A 21,694-nucleotide genomic window follows, 5' to 3' on the forward strand; every position below is an offset into this window, starting at 1 on the left:
CATCACAGAAGGGGTGTAACCTAAGACCACCCCTCAGATACCCCATCACAGAAAAGGCGGTCTAAAACAGAAATTTGAATATTGTTTTTCTCCTGTTGTTGTTTATCTCCTGTCTGGCAAGTTACTTGATTGGATTGCCTGGGGAGCCTGGCCATTCTTTTGCAGTGATAAATACTTATTTCCTGGGCCAGGTCACAGGCTCACACCCTATTCATATCTTAAATGTGTCCTTAAGAGAGGATTTGTGAGGAAAGAGACAATGGGGAGGTTTCCCACTTTGACCTTGCAGAGAAAACATTTGGTCAGTTTAGGAATCAAAATGGTTCCAGGTTGGTCTTCCTGTGCTGATCTATGTACGTGTAGTTATGAACATTACCATATATCTAAGACCTCAAAATTCCTATCACAATGCCAACTTGACCCCGCAACCGTGGGAGCCCGAGGCTGTGGCTGCCGTGCAGTGTGCATGGCCCTGGCGCTGAAATTTGTGGGTGCCCGGTTCCTTCATGGGGAATTTTGTAGGTGCTCAGGCACCCAGGGAGTCGGCACCTATGCGCAGCTGGGTGAAGTTGTAGTGTTGCATCACTGATTGCGGGCAGAGCCGCAAACAAGAGTGGGTGGCGTTTGTAGTGCTATATAGTCCCTCCCCCCCGTGCCACCCCAATTTCTGTGTGCCCCCCCCCATGAGGTTCACAGGCTCCTCAACGCAAGCTGACCATTTGGAGCAGAAGTCTCCAATCTTCCAAGGCTCAGGACTCACCTTTAACCTGCAAATGCATGTGGGAACCCGTTTCTTAATTCTTTCGCCCTACATTTCCATGGTGATGGTGCCTTGGAGGACCCACTCAGGGGTGTTGACCTACCAGTCAAAGTCCAGTGGATTTGGAGCCCTGTCATTTCCAACCAGGCAGCCCAGCCTCCTCCTCACCCCCTCCCCCCGGTGCTTACAGATGCAGGGAAAAGATGAGAACCAAGGCAGGAGCTCATACGTGTTCATATGGAATGATCTTTATTACAGTTTAATCTCACAGTTGGCAGCATTATATGAGCATAAAGCACTAGACAGGACTGGAAAAAGGCCTCTGGAGACAGCATGCAAACACTGTTTTTAAGCAAAGAAAACCCAAAAAAAACCAAAAGCCGTCCTTGGTGGCTTTGCGGTTTTAAACTTGCCCTGCCTTCATTTGGTTGGGGGTGGGGGGTGAGTTTGCTAAATTTCAGAGCGTGTTCTGTTTTCTTTTCTTCTTTTTTTTTAACCTTTTTTATTATTACTTTAAAAAATAAGATTTGCAACTTTAGTAAAACCCAGCAAAACGGCTGATTTCCGGTGCAGTTTGAAATAACATTAAAAGGAACAAAAAATAAAAATAAAAACTGAACAAAAATCTTTTTTTTTTTAATAAAAAAAAGGTGTGTTGTGGGCAGCGGGGGTGGGGTAAAAGATGCTGGATTGGTAATTTGGGTATTTCCAGCAGTCACAGAAATACTGGGAGGGGAAGGGAAATCCCTCTGTCTCCCCCACCTCATGGGGGCTGCCTTCCTCTCTCCCCCCCCATCTTCCCATTGTTTTGGTGCTATCTGAATGTCTTACATCTCCCCATGAAAATGGGAGGCATGGAGGTCTGGTTCTGGGGAGAAAGTCAAAGGGGGGAAGGAAGGAGGCGTGGCGGGGAGAGGCGCTTCTGTGAGGAGGGGGTCAAATGGGGGGGAGTGTGGGGTACATGCTACAAACGAACAGTCAGGGTCTCTCCCCGCTATAAGAGAACCGGGATTCCTACAGGACCAGGAGAAGATGTTGGGGTCTCCCATATTTTCTCTCTCCCTCGTGCGTCTACTGGTGACCCCACTGAAAAAGATATGGGTGAGCCTTTTCCACGGAGGAGGAGGAGGGAGGAGCCGCTGGACCCCCACCCCACCCCCCCACCAGCTGGGGCACGGGGGTGGGGGGTAAATATGCGCACAGTCCAATATGTTTCTCTAAATACAGTCCCTTGAGTGGAGGAATTCTGCATTCCTGGAGGGGTGGCCAAGAACCGCTCCCTCGGCCCCCTCGCCAGTTATCCCCAACCCCCAGACGCATGGGCGTGGGAGGCGGGTCGCAGGAAGTGGTGGAGGAAGAGGCGTGTCCAAGGGAAACCCCACCCTCCCGCCCACCTCACAGGTAAAGCTCGCTGGCTTTGATATGCTCTAGCTGTTCCCGTAGTTGGTGGAAGGCGGGTCGGTGTGCGGGGTCCAAGGTCCAGCACTTCTTCATCACCTCGTAGACGATCTGAGGGCAGCCGTCAGGGGACTCCATTTTGTACCCCTTCTCCACGCGAGGGACTACATCCTTCAGAGGCTGCAAGGGGCGGGGGGAGAGGGAAACAGAAACAAAGGGACTGTGTCAACTGGAAGCAATACTGCGCTGGGTTCAGGACCGGGGTCAAAGCTCGCTGGTGGGTCTGGGGCCAGGTCACAAACTCTTGGCTTAGCCTACCTTGAGGGGTGCTGAGAGTAAAAGGGGGGAGTGGAGGACCGTGAGTGCTGCCGTGTGCACTTTGGAGGAAAGGTAAGATACAAATGCTATAATAATGTGGAAGGCGGATAAGGATCTCCGGGGCCTATAAAACTGGCAAGCTTAAAATGCAAGGGAGGGGTTGGGGGGGGGAGGACCCCAAGGGTAAAACAGCAGTGTGGAAAGGAGGAGCCAGTGAAATGGGAAGGGCCCCCAAAAATTCACTTCGCTAAATATTTTAATTTCATGAATATAGACATTTGCACATGGCCTACAAATTCTAAACAAGAAGCTATGAGAATGGAACACAACACAATGCATCTTGTTATGTAAACCTTTCAATGTGGCACTTGGCTCCTGTGCAAAGCAGGCACCCCCATGCCAGCACCTCCAGAGCGGCCCATGCCAGTGCTCCTCTCTGTGAGCGTTGGTTCCTCTGGTGCCAGGAGAGGGGCGCCTGCATGGGGGCTGGACCCTGGGCCACAGCCCCTCTACCCCCCCCCCTGCTATGCCCCTGTAAGAAGGGCATGTATAAGAAATGGGAAATCAGGGAGGAAGACTATACACAAGTATCCAATGTTGCAGGGAGAAGGTCAGACAGGCCAAAGCTCAGAATGAACTCAGGCTTGCAAGAGAGGTTAAAAACAAGGTCTTCTTTGGCTATGGGGTGTTGAGCATAAAAGCGGGGAGGGGAAGAGACAAGTAAATAGTAGGTCCTCTACATGGAGAAGATGGAGAAAAGTTATTGGGGGACAGAGAGAAGGCGGAACTGCTCAACAAGTTTTAGAGTTTTTTAGGTAAGATAAGCTTAAAATAGATTAAGGTAATTTAAATGACAGAATATTGTGAAAGATGGAAAAGATTTGCTGAGATAATTAACAACTAGAATACAAAAAAGGGAGGTGTGAGGAGGTCGTTGAAATAAGTTAATGAAAGTTAAGGATTTGGGAATATTAGACTTGTTTTTTAATTGTTTGTTTATTTTTGTTTTTTGATTTAGATGTATTGTGTATTTTGTTACTTTTTTAATTTTGGTTTTTATTGATCTGCATTGTTTAATTGTTATGTTTATCTACTTCTTTATCTCTTCTCCTTCTCTTGTCTTTTCTTCTTTGTAACTTTAAAAAAAAATTACAAGAAAGGAGATTCTGACTAGACATCAGGGAAAGCTTTCTGACAGTAAAAGCTGTTTGACAGCGGAACTGACTCTCCCTCCTTGGAGGTTTTTAAGCAAGAGGCTGGATGGCCCCCTCTCATGGACACTTTAGTTGAGATTCCTGCATTTCAGGGGGTTGGACTAGATGACCCTCGGGGTCCCTTCCAGCTCTACAATTCTATGGTTCTATGATTTTATTTAATGAGGGGAGCATTTTGGCTGGACCCCATCCCAGTAGCGAAAAATCCTTCAGACTCATTTCAGACACGCTCTCTTCAGACCCTTCTGATCAGGAGCACAGGAAGACTGCCTTATAGTGAGTCAGCCGACTGGCTCCAGCACCGTCCATCCCAAGTGGCAACAGCTTCTGCAAGGGCTTCCGGTCAGGGTCTTTTCCAGCCCTATCTAGAGAGGTCAGGGATTGAGCCTGGGATGTTACTGGGCTGTGGTGGCCCCTCCCTATAAGAAACAGCCTTAAAACTGGACCAGACACCTAGTCCACCTAACTCACTATTGTCCACCCTGACTTGTAAGGACATCCAGAAGAGCTGCTGGATCCAGCCAATGGCCACCTAGCCCAGCATCCTCTTCTCAAGAGGCCAATCAGATTCCTCAATGGGAAGCCTGCAAGTGAAACATGTCCACAACACAGCCATCCTGTGGCTTCCGGCAACTGGCGTTCAGAAGGACTGTTGCCTTCAGCTTTGGAGGGCTGAGCAAAGCCATCGTGGCCAGGAGCCATCGACAGTCCTCTCCTACATGAATTTGTCCACTCCTCTTGCAAAGCCATCTAGGCTGGTGACTCACAGTGGCTCTCAAGGGTCTTAGGCAGGGGTCTCTCTCCCAGCTCCACTGTGGATTGCACCTGGAACCTTCTGCATGCCAAGCAGGCGCTCTGCCATGGACTCACAGCCCTTCCTGAAGCAGGCACCTCAGTCAGGACAGCCTGCTGGGCAGCTGCTGTTCCCACCATAGGCAGTGATGGCCCTCCAGCTGTTTTGGGACTACAACTCCCATCATCCCTAGCAAACAGGACCAGTGGTCAGGGATGATGGGAACGGTAGTCCCAAAACAGCTGGAGGGCCAAGTTTGGCCATCACTGCCCTAAGGCTATGAAAAGAGAAGGCAGAGCAAAAACGCAGTTGCTCCAAGTGTTGGCTGCAAAAAAGGGGGAGGGAGGGGCAGGGTCCCTGTCGAAACATCAAAAGCCGCCCAAGCTGAGCTTCCGTCACTTACAATTCTCGGATAAGGCACTCGCCCAAAGGAGTAGATTTCCCAGAGGAGGATCCCAAAGCTCCAGACGTCGGACTTGGTGGAAAATTTCTGCTAAGAGAAAGGAAGTCCGTCGTTGAGGGAAACGGTTCCTGGGGGTGGCGAGATACTCCCCAAGCCTGGAGATCATCGCACAGCCTCTCGCCACAGCGGCGGAGGATTTGGGCTCTCAAATTTCAGCAGCAGCACCCTCTCCCTCTTGCGCTCTGCTCCATAGCACTGAATGGGTGCCCCCCCCCCACAGCACAGAAGCCAGCGCAACCGAACCAGTCATGCCGTGTCCTAAAACCACCTCTGCTCACCACCCTCTTTTTAGGGAACTGGGTTTTAGCCCTTTCCCAAAGCCACTAAATGCACCCCAAACCACACCCAGCCTCCTCTGCATAATAGGAACTATCGTAGCTCATGACTGATCAAGTCCATTTTGCAAATCAAGCTCATGCCGCCCAGCAGGGGGTGGGGCCTGGGAAGGGGCACCCCCACCCCCCGAGAGTCAGTCCCAAGGGCTGAAGATAGGGGGAAGGAGGGCGCCGCTTGCCCCCCAGGTTGAGGTTCCTCACGCTGGACAGACGGTCATGCCTGTGTCTGTGATGGCTCAGGGCCCCCCCCCCAGGTCACCCCCGTGTTGTGCCACACCTTTTCTCTAAGTGCTTCCGGCGCCGTCCATTTCACTGGCAGCTTGCCCGTGTCCTGGGTTGACGAGGCTTCTTTCGTCAGCCCGAAGTCACTGACTTTGGCAATGTTGTCTTCCGAGACCAGGACGTTCCGCGCTGCCAAGTCCCGGTGGACGAAGTTGTTTACCTCCAGGTACGCCATGGCTTCACAGACGTCTCTGTGTGGGGAGAACAGGCAGGCAAGACTCAGGAAAAGGAGCTGTTGCTCCAGGAGATGATGCCAGCACAGAGCTGTCTCCCTGCATGAGCCTCCTGGCAGCCAAGACCTGCAAGTGAGGTTCTGCTCTGAATTGCAACTTGCAGCACAGGTTGGATTGCAAAGCAGGGCCTGTTTCTGTGGTGGCCCCCAGGATTTGGAATGCCCTGGCCACATTCTCTTTCTTTGTATGTAGGACCAAAATACCCTTTACCTGGTTCTGCTGCTGTTGTATTCTGCACTGATTATTTGTGTTAATTAGTGCTTGCATCTGTTAAATCCTATTTATTTTATTTTTTACATGAAAAGTAGTGCAGGCATTTTAAGACTGAATGATTGAAATGTTATCATTACAGGCCGTAGTTTTGACACTGTGATGAAAGGCCCATCAATCACCTGACATTCAAATCCTTCCCAGCATCTCCTTATCCATTTTCCTCTGTTTTAAACTCCCATGAACACACGCTATCACCCCCAAGCAGATTCTCCTGTGCTTATAGATGCGTCCTCCAAATGATTAGCTGGGAAGATAGAAAACTGCCTTATACCAAAACAACCACAGTTTATTTCTGACAACAACAGTTATAAGGTTGAAGCGACCTCTGCTTCAGAGTATCTGATGAAGTGTGTATTACACAAGAAAGTTCATACCTTAAAAGCTTATATTTAGTTGATCTTTAAGGTGCCACTGGAATTTTAAAAAAAGATTTTTTCATCTTTCATCTTGTTATTTCTTATACCAGAAAAGTCCATTACTTCATTTAGGTTAGTTCTGTCTACACTGATTGACAGCAGCTCTGCAGAGTTCCAGGCAGAAGTCTCTCCCAGCTGCCATTGGGACTGAACCCGGTTGCTCTCTGCATGGAATACTTGAACTTGATCACTGAGCTGTGGCTCTTCCCTGTAATTTTAAAACCAGAGTGTCTGGCATTGTGTAATGCTGTGGGCAATTTATTGAAATGAATGTGATATAATAATAATAATAATAATAATAATAATAATAATAATAATAATAATAATTTATACCCCGCCCATCTGGCTGAGTTTCTCCAGCCACTCTGGGCGGCTCCCAATCGAGTGTTAAAAACAATACAGCATTAAATATTAAAAACTTCTCTAAACAGGGCTGCCTCAGATGTCTTTTAAAGATAGGATAGCTGCTTATTTCCTTCACATCTGAAGGGAGGGCGTTCCACAGGGCGGGCGCCACTACCCAGAAGGCCCTCTGTCTGGTTCCCTGTAACCTCACTTCTCGCAATGAGGGAACCACCAGAAGGCCCTTGGCGCTGGATCTCAGGGTCCGGGCTGAACGATGGGGGTGGAGACGCTCCTTCAGGTATACTGGGCCAAGACCATTTAGGGCTTTAAAGGTCAGCACCAACACTTTGAATTGTGCTCAGAAACGTACTGGGAGCCAATGCAGATCTCTCAGAACTGGTGTTATGTGGTCCTGGCGGCCACTCCCAGTCACCAGTCTAGCTGCCGCATTCTGGATTAATTGCAGTTTCCGGGTCACCTTCAAAGGTAGCCCCACGTAGAGCACATTGCAGTAGTCCAAGCGGGAGATAACTAGAGCATGCACCACTCTGGCGAGACAGTCTGCAGGCAGGTAGGGTCTTAACCTGCGTACCAGATGGAGCTGGTAGACAGAATTAACCTGCACCTCCATGGACAGCTGTGAGTCCAAAATGACTCTCAGGCTGCGCACCTGGTCCTTCAGGGGCACAGTTACCCCAACAAGTATTAAAGGTGGGCCACAGAATGCAATAAGAGAATGCAGAGCTGCAAAAAAGGCAAAACTTTATCTGAAAAGTATACTAACGATTTTTTTCTGGCTAGCCAGATGCCAAAAATGTACAACAGGGATGAGGAATAACCAGCCCACAAGCTCAAACTGACCTGGCCAGAGTTCTTATTTGGTTGGCAAGGCTGTTTTCCCCAAACCATGCTCACATCTGGCATTGCACGTGGTGCCCAAGAAGCACTCAGCTGTCAGGTGCTTAGGGAAGTGCTGCGCAAGGGGCATTGGTGGGGCACATGTCAACCCACCTGCCAACCATGTGATGTTATGAGGGCTCCATGTGACTGACAGGCGGGCTGCCCCATCCACCCATCAAAGTTGTCCCATTGGGGTGGGGCTACGTAATGACCCAGCCGCCAAGGTCACAGAACAGTTTTCTTGAGGGTGTGGCTGAACATGCCTCCTCCAGCTGAGTTTTAAGGGGGGGTCTCATTCCAAAATCATGCATGTCCATGCAAAGACGATAACGCTGACACATGGTTTTATGCGCTGCCGATCTGCCCTCTGTGCAGACATTTATATAACCAATCCACCACCAACATCTCAGCCAGAATGTGACTTTTCTCCTTACGGATCAAGACAAACTGGTGACTGAAAAGACAGCAACAGTTCAACAACTGCCAATAGAATAAAACGGTTGACCCACAACGATCCTCTCTTGATTTTTAAACTGTGTGACTTTACATTTAGCTTTTGGCAACTTTATCTGCTTAGTGATGTTTGCATATGTTTGTACTTGGCACCCAAATTGCAATGGCTGGTGGCTGTTGCAAACATCTCTGTCTCTGTCTATTGATCCATCTGTCTACACACAAACAAGTTCTGATTGTTGTTTTGTGCAGGCACAGATCCTGCCAGTTGGGTGTGTGGCCTTGTCTCGCCCACACCATACTTACAAGGAGAACTTCAGCAGACATTCTCCCCCTAGCACAGACCTCCCTCGGGAGCGAAGGTAATCGACTAAACTTCCCTGCAGACAAAGAGAAGTGGGAAGAGAAGGGTTAATGTCACAAACAGGGTTGGGGGTCAAGTATGGAGTGCAACTCTCAGCCCATTACAAGTCTGGTCAGCTTTCAGCTAAGCAGAGGCGTGCAAGGCACATTCTAGCCTCACCAGCCAGCGCTCGCTCTCGCGCTCTCTCTCTCTCTCTCTCTCTCTCTCTCTCTCTCCTCTCCTTAGTCACCAAGGCCTCTTTTGCTACACAAATTTTAAGGTGCATACATAGGAGACCCTCCCCCAAAAACCCAATCCTTCACCCTTCAAAATTAGGAAATATTCCCTGAAAAAAAGACACTTTATCTGAGTACACAGAACCATCCCAAAACCATCTTGGCCTTCTTAATAGCCCTGGATATTTTCTTTGTAGAAGAAGGAAGCATCTTGGGAAACCCTTCCCAATAGTTCTTTTCACTTGCAAATCCTTTCCAATCCTGTAAACAGACAAACCTCTTGGAATGAATGGGCTACCCCACTGCAAAACTGTTATGGCAAGTATCTGTTACAAAGATCATCTTCTGAGTATGAATGGGGTCGGCCTTTATGGTATATAACCGTTTCAAAAGAATGGCCCAGACTAGCAAACACAATCAGGTATATTGACATACAGGAATCAAGTCACATTCTCAACTTTCTGTTGCAGACAGCCTCTTTCTGTGACCTGGTATGATACTTTTGGGTGGTCTTTGGCTAAGGAGTTGGGCAATCTCTAAAGCCTTTAAAAGTTGTTACACACTCAGTATTATCGGCGAAGATATTAATAGGCAAGATGTTAAATTGTTTTTATATGCAACAATTGCGGCAAGAGTATTGACAGCCCAGAAATGGAAACAATAAGAAATTCTGATGAAAGGAGAATGGCAGACAAGATTAATGGACTATGCAGCATTAGACAAAATGACAGGAAGGACTCAAAACCTGGGGGACCAGAGATTTACAGAAGATTGGAAGAAATATACGAACTATTTGAAGAGCAACTGTAATCAACAAATTACGCTAGTAGGACTACAAGAAGTTTTGTAAGGGGAAATGTATGAAGCATTGCAAAGTAGAGAAAGAATAGAGCTATTAGTTATGAATTAAATGTAATTGTGGAAGTAAGAAATGTATATTTAGTGAATAGATTGGAAAATTTTCAGATGTGATTGATGGAAGTAAAAAAAATGGTATAAGATATGAAAGTATGTTTAATTACTGTTGAAAATGATATGTTGAAAAACTAATAAAAATTATTTAAAAAAATAAAAAATAAAAATTCACTTCACCATGTTTTTATACAGCAGTCGTGCCCCCACCCCCTTTGATCAGGCCACGGTCTGGCCATGGGTCCTGCCCAGCTGCTGAAAACTGCCTGGTAGGGTGGGGCTCAGCCTTTTGAGCACCCCTGGCCAGCAGCACCAGGAAGCCCCCAGGGGGGCACCAGCCCCTTACCTTTGCCATGTACTCTGTGACGAGGTAGAGGCCGCCCTTCTCCTCCACAATCACCCCCAGCATCTGAACCAGGTTGCTGTGCCGGAGCTGCCTGCAATGAGATTGGCCGGGGAGGGAGGGAAGAGAAGGTGTCATCCACAGGCCACTGGCAGGTATCAGAGGCAGTGCAGTGTAGTTGTACGGGTGTCAGTCTAGGAGCCCTTCAGACCAGGGTTCAAATCCCCACCCCACCCCACTCAGACATGAAGCTTACTAGCCTTGGCCCAGTCACCACCGTCTGAGGAATGCTCTCCCCAGGGCAGTTTGGCTGGCACCTCCATTACACACCTTAAGGCGCCAGGTGAAAATGTTCCTCTTCAACCAGGCCTTTGGCCGATTGTTATTCCAACAGCCTTTTAAATGTGTTTGTGGGGGGGGGGGGTTGTTTCGTTTCGTTCTATTTATTTTGTGCTTTTATCATGTATTTTTGTGTTGTGAAACGCCCCGAGATCCTCATATGAAGTACGACATATAAATTTAATAAGTAAATAAATGACTGGTGACACAGCAGGGACACTGCTGACATCCAAGGGCCCAAGGGAGGCTGTGGCCCCCACGCCTTTGCGGATCCTGTTCCCAAGTGTTGGGGGGCCGTGGATACCCCAAGGAGCCTTCCCTACACTCATCTCTCAGAAGAATGTTAGGAAGGACAGTACGTTTCTGAGCACAATTCAAAGTGTTGGTGTTGACCCTTAAAGCCCTAAACGGCCTCGGTCCTGTATACCTGAAGGAGCATCTCCACCCCCATCGTTCAGCCCAGACACTGAGGTCCAGTTCTGAGGGCCTTCTGGCGGTTCCCTCACTGCGAGAAGCAAAGCTACAGGGAACCAGGCACAGGGCCTTCTCAGCAGTGGCACCCGCCCTGCGGAACGCCCTCCCACCAGATGTCAAACAGAAAAATAACTAGCAAACTTTTAGAAGACATCTGAAGGCAGCCCTGTTTAGGGAAGCTTTTAATGTTTAATAGGTTGTTGTATTTTAGTGTTTTGTTGGAAGCCGCCCAGAATGGCTGGGGAAACCTAGCCAGATGGGCGGGATATAAATAATATATTATTATTATTATTATTATTATTATTATTATTATTATTATTACTACTACTACTACAGTGGTGCCTCGCAAGACAAAAATAATCCGTTCCGCGAGTCTCTTCGTCTAGCGGTTTTTTCGTCTTGCGTAGCAACCCTATTAGCGGATTAGCGCTATTAGCGGTTTAGCGGCTATTAAAGGCTTAGCGGCTAAAAGGCTATTAGCGGCTTAGCGGCTTATAAAAAGGGGGGGAGCGGAAAAAAATCGGAACACTCGCAAGACGTTTTCATCTTGCGAAGCAAGCCCATAGGGAAATTCGTCTTGCGAAGCAGCTCAAAAACGGAAAACCCTTTCGTCTAGCGGGTTTTCCGTCTTGCGAGGCATTCGTCTTGTGGGGCACCACTGTATTATTATTATTATTCTGCCCTAGACCAGAGTTAGGCCCCTGGTCCAGCTAGCTCAGAGCTCCCAACAAGGCCTGGCGGCAGTTCCTCGGGGGCTTCGGGTGCGAGTCTTTCCCATCTCTACTTGGAGATGCGTTCGTGGACTGAACCTGGGATCTTCAGCAGGCACAGCAGGTGCTGAGCTGTGGCCCCGGTTCAGGGTCTAAGTCATGCGGAAGTCAGACTGGAGCCCTGAAGCCCAGTCCGTCATGGCGCCCAGCGCCCTTCTCCCAACTCTTAAGCAACCCGGGTGCTTACTCTGGGAGAAATCCCATGCGGACCTACTGACGGGCTTTTGTCTCCATCCTCAGTGCTATCAATCTCACTTCCTTGGGCAAACCTCCGTGTCAAGCTGGCGCCCTGCAGATGTTGTTGGACTCGCCCGCCCCCCCCCCACCAGCACTCACGTCATCACCGAGGCCTCGGCCAGGAAGGCCTGGGCGGTGGCGTCGTTCTTGATGCACTTCACGGCCACTTTGTTCCCATGGTAGTCGCCCAGCATCACATCTGGAAAGAAGAAGGGCAATCTGAAGGGGGGGGCGCAGGGCTGGGAGACACGAGCACAGGTCAAGGTCCCTTGAACCCAGCACCCTGCTTCCAGGGAACAGCAGCCAGGTGCCCCCGGGGAGGTTCACAGCTCAGGCCATTAAGCCACCCTCTCTTCTACCCGAAGCTGAGGTTTGGGCAGATAAAAGGGCTTCTTCGCGCAGCACCGAGTTAAACAGTGGAACTCCCTCCCACATGAGACAGGGATGGCCACTAACCTAGATGACTTTAAAAGGGAATTGGACAAATCTGTGGTGAAGGAGAAGGCTGTCAGTGGTTCCTGGCCTATGCTGTGCTCTCGAAGTACTAAATGCTTCTGAATAGCAGTTGCTGGAAGCCACAGGATGGGGAGGGCCATTGGCTCTCACATAGTTTATCTCCAGGGAGAGAACACCAGTCCACAGCCTGGTCCCTTTCCCTTAAGGGAGGAACATAGGAAGGGTGCCTTACACAGAGTCAAATCACCTTGGCTCAAGGTGGTTTTACCCTGACTAGATAGATAGATAATTTATTACGGTCAAAGACCAGCTCACGTAACATAACACAATAAAAACAGCGTTCATAAAGATAAAATATACAATCGGAGCAGAATGCAGCAATAGCTCATGAGTTAAAATTGAGATATATACATACAGTCGTACCTTGGGTTAAGTACTTAATTCGTTCCGGAGGTCTGTTCTTAACCTGACACTGTTCTTAACCTGAAGCACCACTTTAGCTGATGGGGCCTCCTGCTGCCGCTGCACCGCCAGAGCATGATTTCTGTTCTCATCCTGAAGCAAAGTTCTTAACCCGAGGTACTATTTCTGGGTTAGCGGAGTCAGTAACCTGAAGTGTATGTAACCCGAGGTACCACTGTACACCCGTACAACTGAGATGTGGGCTACCATAAAAAAAAATTGACCCTGAGGCACCCCAAAGGCCGACTTCAGCATTTCCCTTGTGAGGTATTTTATTCTAGAGGATGATCTGTGCCTAGAAATCTGGGCGCAGAATCTGGCTACCAGCCAAGTCGTCTTGTGATCTTTGTCTAAGAGGAGAGAATTAAGTTTAGACTTGTCTGAAAGTTCGACGAGCCTCTTCAGCAAAGGATCAATGGTGGCTCTACGGATCTCAACATAAAAAGGACATCTAAATTATATACCGTATTTTTCGCACCATAGGGCGCACCGGACCATAGGGCGCACCCAGTTTTTAGGGGGGGAATTCAAGAAAAAAAATCTTTTTACCCCCCGCAGCCCCAAAGAGCAGCGTACAGGCTGCACACAACCTCTCCCTGCCCGAGGGGTTGTGTGCAGCTATGGATCAAGCCAAGGCAGTGAGCGGGATGGATCCCGCTCGCTGTTTTGGCTTCCCCTAGCCCCGTGCAGCTGCGTGGAGCTAAAGAATCCATAGCCCCGTGCAGCCTCTCCTTGGCAGAGGGGTTGCGCGCAGCTATGGAGGAAGCCAAGGCAGCCAGCGGGATGGATCCCGCTCGCTGTTTTGGCTTCCCCTTTAGCCCCGTGCAGCCTCTCCTTGGCGGAGGGGCTGCACAGGGCTTTCCTGGCTTTACTGGGAGGTGGGGGGATTCCCTCACCTCTCCCAAAAGCCCGCAGAAGCTGTGCAAACCCTTTAAAGAGATTGCGGCTTCTCCTGGCTTTCCTGGGAGGTGGGGGGATTCCCCCACCTCCCGCAAAACCGGCAGAAGCCGCACGCCTTTTAAAAGGGCTGCACGGCTTCTCCTGGCTTTCCTGGGAGGCGGGGGGATTCCCCCACCTCCCGCAAAACCGGCAGAAGCCACGCGCCTTTTAAAAGGGCTGCACGGCTTCTCCTGGCTTTCCTGGGAGGCGGGGGGATTCCCCCACCTCCCGCAAAACCGGCAGAAGCCACGCGCCTTTTAAAAGGGCTGCACGGCTTCTCCTGGCTTTCCTGGGAGGCGGGGGGATTCCCCCGCCTCCCGCAAAACCAGGCTTTCCCCCCCCCGCCAGCCTTCTAGACAAGTCGGGGGACAGCGGCAAAGGCGCGCCGCGCCCCTGCCGCTGTCTCCCGAGTTTGCGGGGCTGGCGACGGGGAGGAACAGGCTTCTCCCCCCGCCAGCCTTCTAGCCAAGTCGGGGGACAGCGGCAAAGGCGCGCCGCGCCCCTGCCGCTGTCTCCCGAGTTTGCGGGGCTGGCGACGGGGAGGAGCAGGCTTCTCCCCCCGCCAGCCTTCTAGCCAAGTCGGGGGACAGCGGCAAAGGCGCGCTGCGCCCCTGCCGCTGTCCCCCGAGTTTGCGGGGCTGGCGACGGGGAGGAGCAGGCTTCTCCCCCCGCCAGCCTTCTAGACAAGTCGGGGGACAGCGGCAAAGGCCTCTCCCGCTGTCCCCCGAGCTTGTGGGGCTGGCGGTGGGGCTCTCCTGAAGCCTGGAGAGCGAGAGGGGTCGGTGCGCACCGACCCCTCTCGCTCTCCAGGCTTCAGCGAAAGCCTGCATTCGCACCATAGGACGCACACACATTTCCCCTTCATTTTTGGAGGGGAAAAAGTGTGTCCTATAGTGCGAAAAATACGGTATGTTCGGGGCTTCCTATTTCCCCTAACGGGCAAGCGCAAAGTCTCTGTGCGTACGGGACTCTTCTACAGGAGCCTTCCTGAACCGGTGAGGGCATGCCAAGCTTCTAGCAAGAGTATTTACCCTGACTAGAAGCAAGGGGCCCTGCCGACCTGGAGATGCTAGTGTGGACTGAACAGGGGACCTTTTGCGTCTGAAGTGGACCCTCATGAGCTTCCGAGGTTCTTAGCTGAGCCTGGCTCAGGAGAACAGCCGGCTGGATCAGGCCAATGGCCAATGTAGTCCAGCATCATCTTCTCACAGTGGCCAACCAGATGCCTGCAGGAGACCAGCAAGTGGGATTCGAACACAAGCCCTCTTCTCCCCTGTGGCTTCCAGCAACTGGTATCCAGGCGCATTGCTGGCTCTGGCCGTAGAAGCAGAGCACAGCCATCATGGCAAGCAGCCATCAATAGCCCTCTCCCCCATGAAATCTGCCTAATCTTTTAAAGCCACCTGTAGGTTGTTGGCCATCACTGTTTCCTGCAAAAGGGAGTTTGGTAGTTTAACTACGTGCTGCATAAAGAAGTCCTTTATCTGTCCCAAATCCTTGAGCATTCAGCTTCATGGGATATCCATTAACTTTGACCATGACCCTTAACAGAGCCATGGGGGGTGGGGGGGCCTGACTTCCCCAGCTGCAGGAGAAGAAAGATCTCCCTGCGCCATCACTTGCCATCACTGCCCGACTCACCTCCAAACTCCCCTTTCCCAATGATCTGCAGCAGTTTCAAGTCCTTCATGTTGAGGGACCACCCGCCTGGAAGAGGGCAGAGATACAGAAAGGGAGAGGAAGTAAAATAATAATAATAATAATAATAATAATAATAATAATAATAATAATAATAATAATAATATTTATTTATACCCCGCCCTCCCCAGCCAAGACCAGGCTCAGGGCGGCTAACAACCAATAATAAAAACAAATAAGCCGTGTGCCAACTCCCACAGGAGCCCAGCCCAACCAAAGGGTCTGCCCAATCCTGGCGCCATGCTCACCGCGTGAGAACTCGTCCTGAGCAGCCACCGTGCCCTCCATGACCTTTGGCTTGATGAGGCGAGTGCAGAGCCCGTCAGGATCCGAGGTGTAGTGCTGCCAAGTGGAGGGGGGGACAGGGGGAAGAGAACGTCAGATCAAACCAGCGTCCAGCACCCGGATGCCCCTTTCCCACCCAGAGGAGCAGGCTGGCTTGGGTGCTGCTTCTCGAAGACACCCTGAACGCCTTCTCATGGGGCATCCACCAGGCCCTTACTGAGCACCAGCCCTGAGCACCTCTGCAAAGGAGTACTGGCCCCCTTGGCATGCTCGCCAGGAGGCGGGGTTGGACTCGCCGCGGTGAACGGAACTGCTGAAACCCAGAAAAGTGCCGCTCTGACATTCTGAAAAGCACATGCTCCAAAATAAGACTAAGAGCACATATTGGTATAGGAATGTATTAATATGTAAAGAAATATACAGGGATGCGGGTGGTGCTGTGGGTTAAACCACAGAGCCTAGGACTTGCCGATCAGAAGGTCGGCGGTTCGAATCCCCACGATGGGGTGAACTCCTGTTGCTCAGTCCCTGCTCCTGCCAACCTAGCAGTTTGAAAGCACGTCAAAAGTGCAAGCAGATAAATAGGTACTGCTCCGGCGGGAAGGTAAATGGCATTTTCGTGCACTGCTCTGGTTCACCAGAAGTGGCTTAGTCATGCTGGCCACATGACCCGAAAGCTGTACACCGGCTCCCTCGCCCAATAAAGCGAGATGAGCACCGCAATTCCAGAGTTGTCCACAACTGGACCTAATGGTCAGGGGTCCCTTTACCTTTACGCTTACCCTTACCTAAAGAAATATACAATAATAAGAGTACATTCATTTGTAAAAAAGGAATATACAACAGGAAAGACAGGAAGTCTAGAGTGTTGGTATGTATATGATTTGGGGGGGGGGAATTGTTTTTGTTTTTTCTCTTTGATCTTTGTTTGTTTGTTTGTTTCATTATCTTTCTAGCTATACAAAATTTGTCTATAATTTATGTATACATGTTGGAAATTATATTATAGTAAGTCCTGTAATGTAATATGACAACGCTTACCGATGTAATATAAGAATGTTAACAAATAAATAAAATGCAAATTCAAAAAAGAAAAAAGAAAAGCGCATGTTCCACCACCCGGCTGCAGCCCCTTCGTGCAACCTCCTCTCACAACTGCAGAGCTGCCACATCGGAGTCGAGTGACTCCTGGCCCAGAAAATGACTGCCGGAGCAGCGGAAGGTGGCCCTTGAGGGCAAGTGGGCAGCAGCAACACCAACCTGAAGGAGCGTCTCCACCCCCATCGTCCAGCCTGGACACTGAGGTCAAGCGCTGAGGGCCTTTTGACGGTTCCCTCACTGTGAGAAGCCAAGTTACAGGGAACCAGGCAGAGGGCCTTCTCGGTAGTGGCACCCGCCCTGTGGAACGCCCTCCCAACAGATGTCAAAGAGAAAAATAACTACCAAACTTTTAGAAGACCTCTGAAGGCAGCCCTGTTAAGGGAAGCTTTTAATGTTTAATAGGTTATCGTATTTTAGTGTTCTGTTGGAAGATGCCCAGAGTGGCTGGGGAAACCCAGCCAGATGGGCGGGGTATAAATAATAAATTATTATTATATATTATTATTATTATTAGGAGCCAGTGTGGTGTAGTGGTTAAGAGCGGTAGTCTCGTAATCTGGTGAACCGGGTTCGCGTCTCCGCTCCTCCACAGGCAGCTGCTGGGTGACCTTGGGCCAGTCACACTTCTGTGAAGTCTCTCAGCCCCACTTACCTCACAGAGTGTTTGTTGTGGGGGAGGAAGGGAAAGGAGAATGTTAGCCGCTTTGAGACTCCTTAAAGGGAGTGAAAGGCGGGATATCAAATCCAAACTCTTCTTCTTCTTCTTCTTCTTCTTCTTCTTCTTCTTCTTCTTACCTCTGCTTGCCTTCTCACCTGGTCAGCGGTCCCTGCCTGTTGGCTGCCTTCCCCCCCCCCCTTTGCTTCGGTGCTGCTTTTGCAGAACTCACCCAGGAGGCAGAGGAGGGTGGTAAAACTAGAACTGGCAGCATACCATTGTTTGCCCCACCACCACCACTTTCCAGCAGCCACCACATTCCCAAAGGGACAGTTCTGCAAGCTGCATGCAAGAAAATCAGCAAGCAATCTTGTGGCCAGATTTCTTGCGCTGGAAGTCTCGGAAGCAAATGCAGCCCTGGACAGGTCAGTCTTCCAGAGAGGCGTCACAAGGTTTTGGGGGATAGGAAAAGGGGGGGGGAGATAAGAGAGAGGAGAAGCCCAAAGGCAAAAACATGGAAGCTGGGCAAAGGTGGGAAGGAGTTTGGGGTAGAATCTCTGTCTTTGGAACTCCCTCCTAGAGAAGCCAAACTGGCTCCCTTCTTGCTGTGCTTCTGACATCAGCTGAAGAATTCCTTGTTCCAACAGGCTTTTGGGAACTGACTGTTTGTCTGGAAAAGGCTGGTGCGGTGATGTTTTTATTATAGTTATCGGAATGTTTTAATACATCATATGATAGAGTGTTTCAATTCTATTGTTTTTTAATGATTGGTGCCCCTGTTTTTAGCTGATTCTATTTTATCTGTAAACCATCTTGAGCACATGTCTAGGGAAACGGTGGGATGATGATGATGATAATAATAATAATAATAATAATAATAATAATAATAATAATAATGAAAAGATGTAGGCGCTGGCTCTTCTCCAGGTCCTTGAGGGCTGGGAGTTTTGAGGCCTGGCAGAATCCCTTTGAGACGGGGCTGCAGCTCAGCAGAGGAGCATTGCTTTGTGTGCAGAAAGAGACATGAGTTACTCTCCTCCAGCATTTCCATGGAGGGCTCAAGAAAGATGCCTTCTTGGTCTTTTTAGTTATTAACATTTATACACCACTTGATTGTAAAACAAAACAAAACCCTCAAAGAGTTTTGCAAAAAGATTAAAAAAAGAAAATCATGGGGGGAAATTAAATATACAAAAGGTTAAAATACGAAAACAGATTAAAATTCACACCAGCATTTCTAAGCATCTGGGTGGGCTCAGCTAAACAAGAATGTTTTCAGCAGGAGCCGAAAAAGAGTCCAGGGAAGGCGCCTGCTTGATCTCAAGAGGCAGTGAGTTCCAGAGTCTGGGTCCTGCCACACGAAACAACTGACTTCGTGCAAAGGCAGAGCAGGCATCACACGGCCTTGAGCATCCTTTGTGCTGATTCTACTGATATTCTGCTTTATTACAACTTACAGTACTGCAGTTTTATTATTGAAAGTTGATGTTACTCGTGCTTTACCCTAACTATGGGCCCTGATAATAAAAATAATTAAGTCTATTCTATTTGAGAGAGGCTGAATGGAATACACACACACACACACACACACACACACACACACACACACACAGTGGTACCTTGGTTTACGAACTTAATCCATTCCGGAAGTCCGTTCTTAAACCAAAACTGTTCTTAAACCGAGGTGTGCTTTCCCTAATGTGGCCTCCCGCCGCCGGTGCCCTTCCACCGTTCGGATTCCATTCTTAGACCGAGGTAAAGTTCTCAAACCAAGACACTATTTCCGGTTTTGCGGAGTTTGTAAACCAAATCATTCTTAAACCAGACTGTTCTTAAACCGAGGTACCACTGTATCCCAACCAGATGGTCGGGGTAATAATAATAATAATAATAATAATAATAATAATAATAATAATAATCTTCAAAGGTCTGTTGCACATCTAGCCTGGTTGCAGTGGCGGCATCCCCCCACAAGGGGGCAGTAGGAGGTCGACAGTGGCCCACCGCCCTACATTCTGTGGGTTCTGCAGTATTCTTACCCCAGGAGAGCAGCTAGTGGGGGTGTCCTCCTCTGTTGTGTGAGAGGGGGAAGAGGCATTTCACATGGGCTCACCTATTTGGAAGGAGGGCCGCTGACTCCTCTGTTTCTTCCCCCCATCCCAGTAAGCACATGGTCGTCTCCACACACACACACACACCCTGGCTGGGCCCCACACCTGCTCTGCAAGTAGGGCACTTTCGGAATTGCTCAGAGCATCTTCCTGCCTCTGCAAGAAACAGGAAACCCTCCACAAGTCTGAGCTTTGCAGGCTGTGACCGCTGAGCAACCCTAGGTGGAGGGCAGGGGCCCCCGCTGATCTGGCAACGCATCTAGCAACAGCCCAGCTCCCTAGTACTGGCACAAAGGGTGGCAGCTCAGGGGCACAGCACTCCTGATTTTATTATTATTATTTTTTAGATTTTATTGATACTACTCACATTAACACACCATACAGAAAAAGAAAATTTTCATCACCGCCAAAGCAAAAAGAAGAGAATTAATACATCAACTAATAACCTTCAAAACATAAAACAAAAGAGGTCTTTTTCTATCGACCAGACTTCCCGTCTACTCCTTATGACAGATTCTGTATGATTTGTTCCCTGCCACTGCATAACTACAGTAGTAAAGGTAAAGGGACCCCTGACCATTAGGTCCAGTCGCAGATGACTCTGGGGCTGCGGCACTCATCTCGTTTTATTGGCTGAGGGAGCTGGTGTACAGCTTCCGGGTCATGTGGCCAGCAGGACTAAGCCGCTTCTGGCAAACCAGAGCAGTGCACGGAAACAGCGTTTACCTTCCCACCACAGTGCACTTTGACGTGCTTGCATAATGGCTGAATAAATGATCACAATGGCAGCAACCCCCTCTGGCCCACGAGGCCACTCTGAGGCAGGGCTGAAGCACGCAGGCGGCAGGTCAGAACTGGCTCCACCGGTGCGTTTGCTGCCTGAACCTCGCTGCTGCCCCGTCCCAAAGGGACGCCAGCACCGGGAAAGCGATTCTGCAGCTCTGCCCAACTTGGCCCTGCTAGTGTGGCCCCCTTGCTGAAGCCTCACCTCCACCAGCTGCATGAGGTTCTCAAAGTAGACTTCCTCGTCGATGCTGAGCTTGCTGGAGGAGTAGATGATCCGGTAGTGCTCCACCTTCCCCTCGCAGCTGACGCAGAGCGTGTAGTCCCCGGGGTAGTTGGTGCTCTCGCGGACCAGGAAGAGGCCCGTCTCCGGAGGGTAGAGGAGTCTCTCTGCCTGCTCCCGCGTGATCTTCCCATGGAACCAGCTGGGGGTGGGAGAGGAGGAGGGAAGGAGAGATGGAGAGGGAAGGAAGAAAGAGTGACCACGGCAGTCTCCACGAAGCCCACATAGTAGTAGTAGTAGTAATAATAATAATAATAATAATAATAATAATAATAATAATAATAATTTATTATTATAGTATTATTATAGTAGTAGTAATAATATAATAATAATAATAATAATTTATTATTATAGTATTATTATAGTAGTAGTAGTAATAATTTATTATTTGTACCCCGCCCATCTGGCTGGGTTTCTCCAGCCACTCTGGGCAGCTTCCAACAAAGATTAAAAATACATTAAAATGTCACACATTAAAAGCTTCCCTAAACAGAGCTGCCTTCAGATGTCTTCTAAATGTTAGGTAGTTGTTTATCTGGTGGGAGGGCGTTCCACAGGGCGGGTGCCACTACCGAGAAGGCCCTCTGCCTGGTTCCCGGTAGCTTTGCTTCTCGCAGTGTGGGAACCACCAGAAGGCCCTCAGAGCTGGACCTCGTAACCACAGGACCATAGCACTGTAGGTCTGGAAGGGACCCAAAGGGCCACTCAGTCTAACCCCAACCCCCGCCCAACAACACAGGAATCATGGCCAGCCATTTTTCTAACACTTCCATGGGACAGCCTAGAGATTTAAAGCCGGTTGATTTACTTGTACACCCAGCCCAGGTTTATTTGTTTGTTTATATTTACTATTTCTTTATTGCATTTATATCCCTGCTTCTCCGAGGAGCTGAAGCGGTGCGCATGGCTCTTCTCCCTGCTGGAATCCCCACAACCACCCTGTGATGTAGGTCAGGCTGAGAGGCAGCGACTGGGCCAAGCTTGCCCAGGTGAGCTTCATGGCTGAGCAGGGGGATTCGAACCCTGGTCTCTCCCACGTCCTAGTCCTACACTCTAACCACTGGCTCTCAGGGCTCAAAGTTCC

General features: G+C 49.6%; 1 protein-coding gene across 9 annotated transcripts in view; it reads right to left on the bottom strand.

Moving 5' to 3' along the window:
• Positions 1–986: 986 nt before the first annotated feature.
• The window catches only part of CSK (C-terminal Src kinase), a 71,513-nt gene continuing 50,805 nt past the window's right edge, over positions 987–21,694 (bottom strand). For 7 of the 9 annotated variants that reach the window (XM_082237437.1, XM_082237438.1, XM_082237433.1 and 4 more), the window contains exons 5-13: positions 20,533–20,752; positions 15,641–15,734; positions 15,336–15,401; positions 11,937–12,036; positions 10,021–10,111; positions 8,490–8,563; positions 5,559–5,754; positions 4,887–4,976; positions 987–2,338 (exon numbers count right to left, since the gene is read on the bottom strand). In XM_082237437.1, coding sequence (XP_082093563.1) covers positions 2,156–2,338; positions 4,887–4,976; positions 5,559–5,754; positions 8,490–8,563; positions 10,021–10,111; positions 11,937–12,036; positions 15,336–15,401; positions 15,641–15,734; positions 20,533–20,752 — 1,114 coding nt within the window. In that variant the 3' untranslated portion in view covers positions 987–2,155. The remainder of the gene's footprint in view (positions 2,339–4,886; positions 4,977–5,558; positions 5,755–8,489; positions 8,564–10,020; positions 10,112–11,936; positions 12,037–15,335; positions 15,402–15,640; positions 15,735–20,532; positions 20,753–21,694) is intronic. The other 2 variants (XM_082237432.1, XM_082237436.1) reach the window with 1 other exon arrangement.

Source organism: Podarcis vaucheri, assembly GCF_965113315.1.
Source record: "Podarcis vaucheri genome assembly, chromosome: 9".
NCBI lineage: Eukaryota > Metazoa > Chordata > Lepidosauria > Squamata > Lacertidae > Podarcis > Podarcis vaucheri.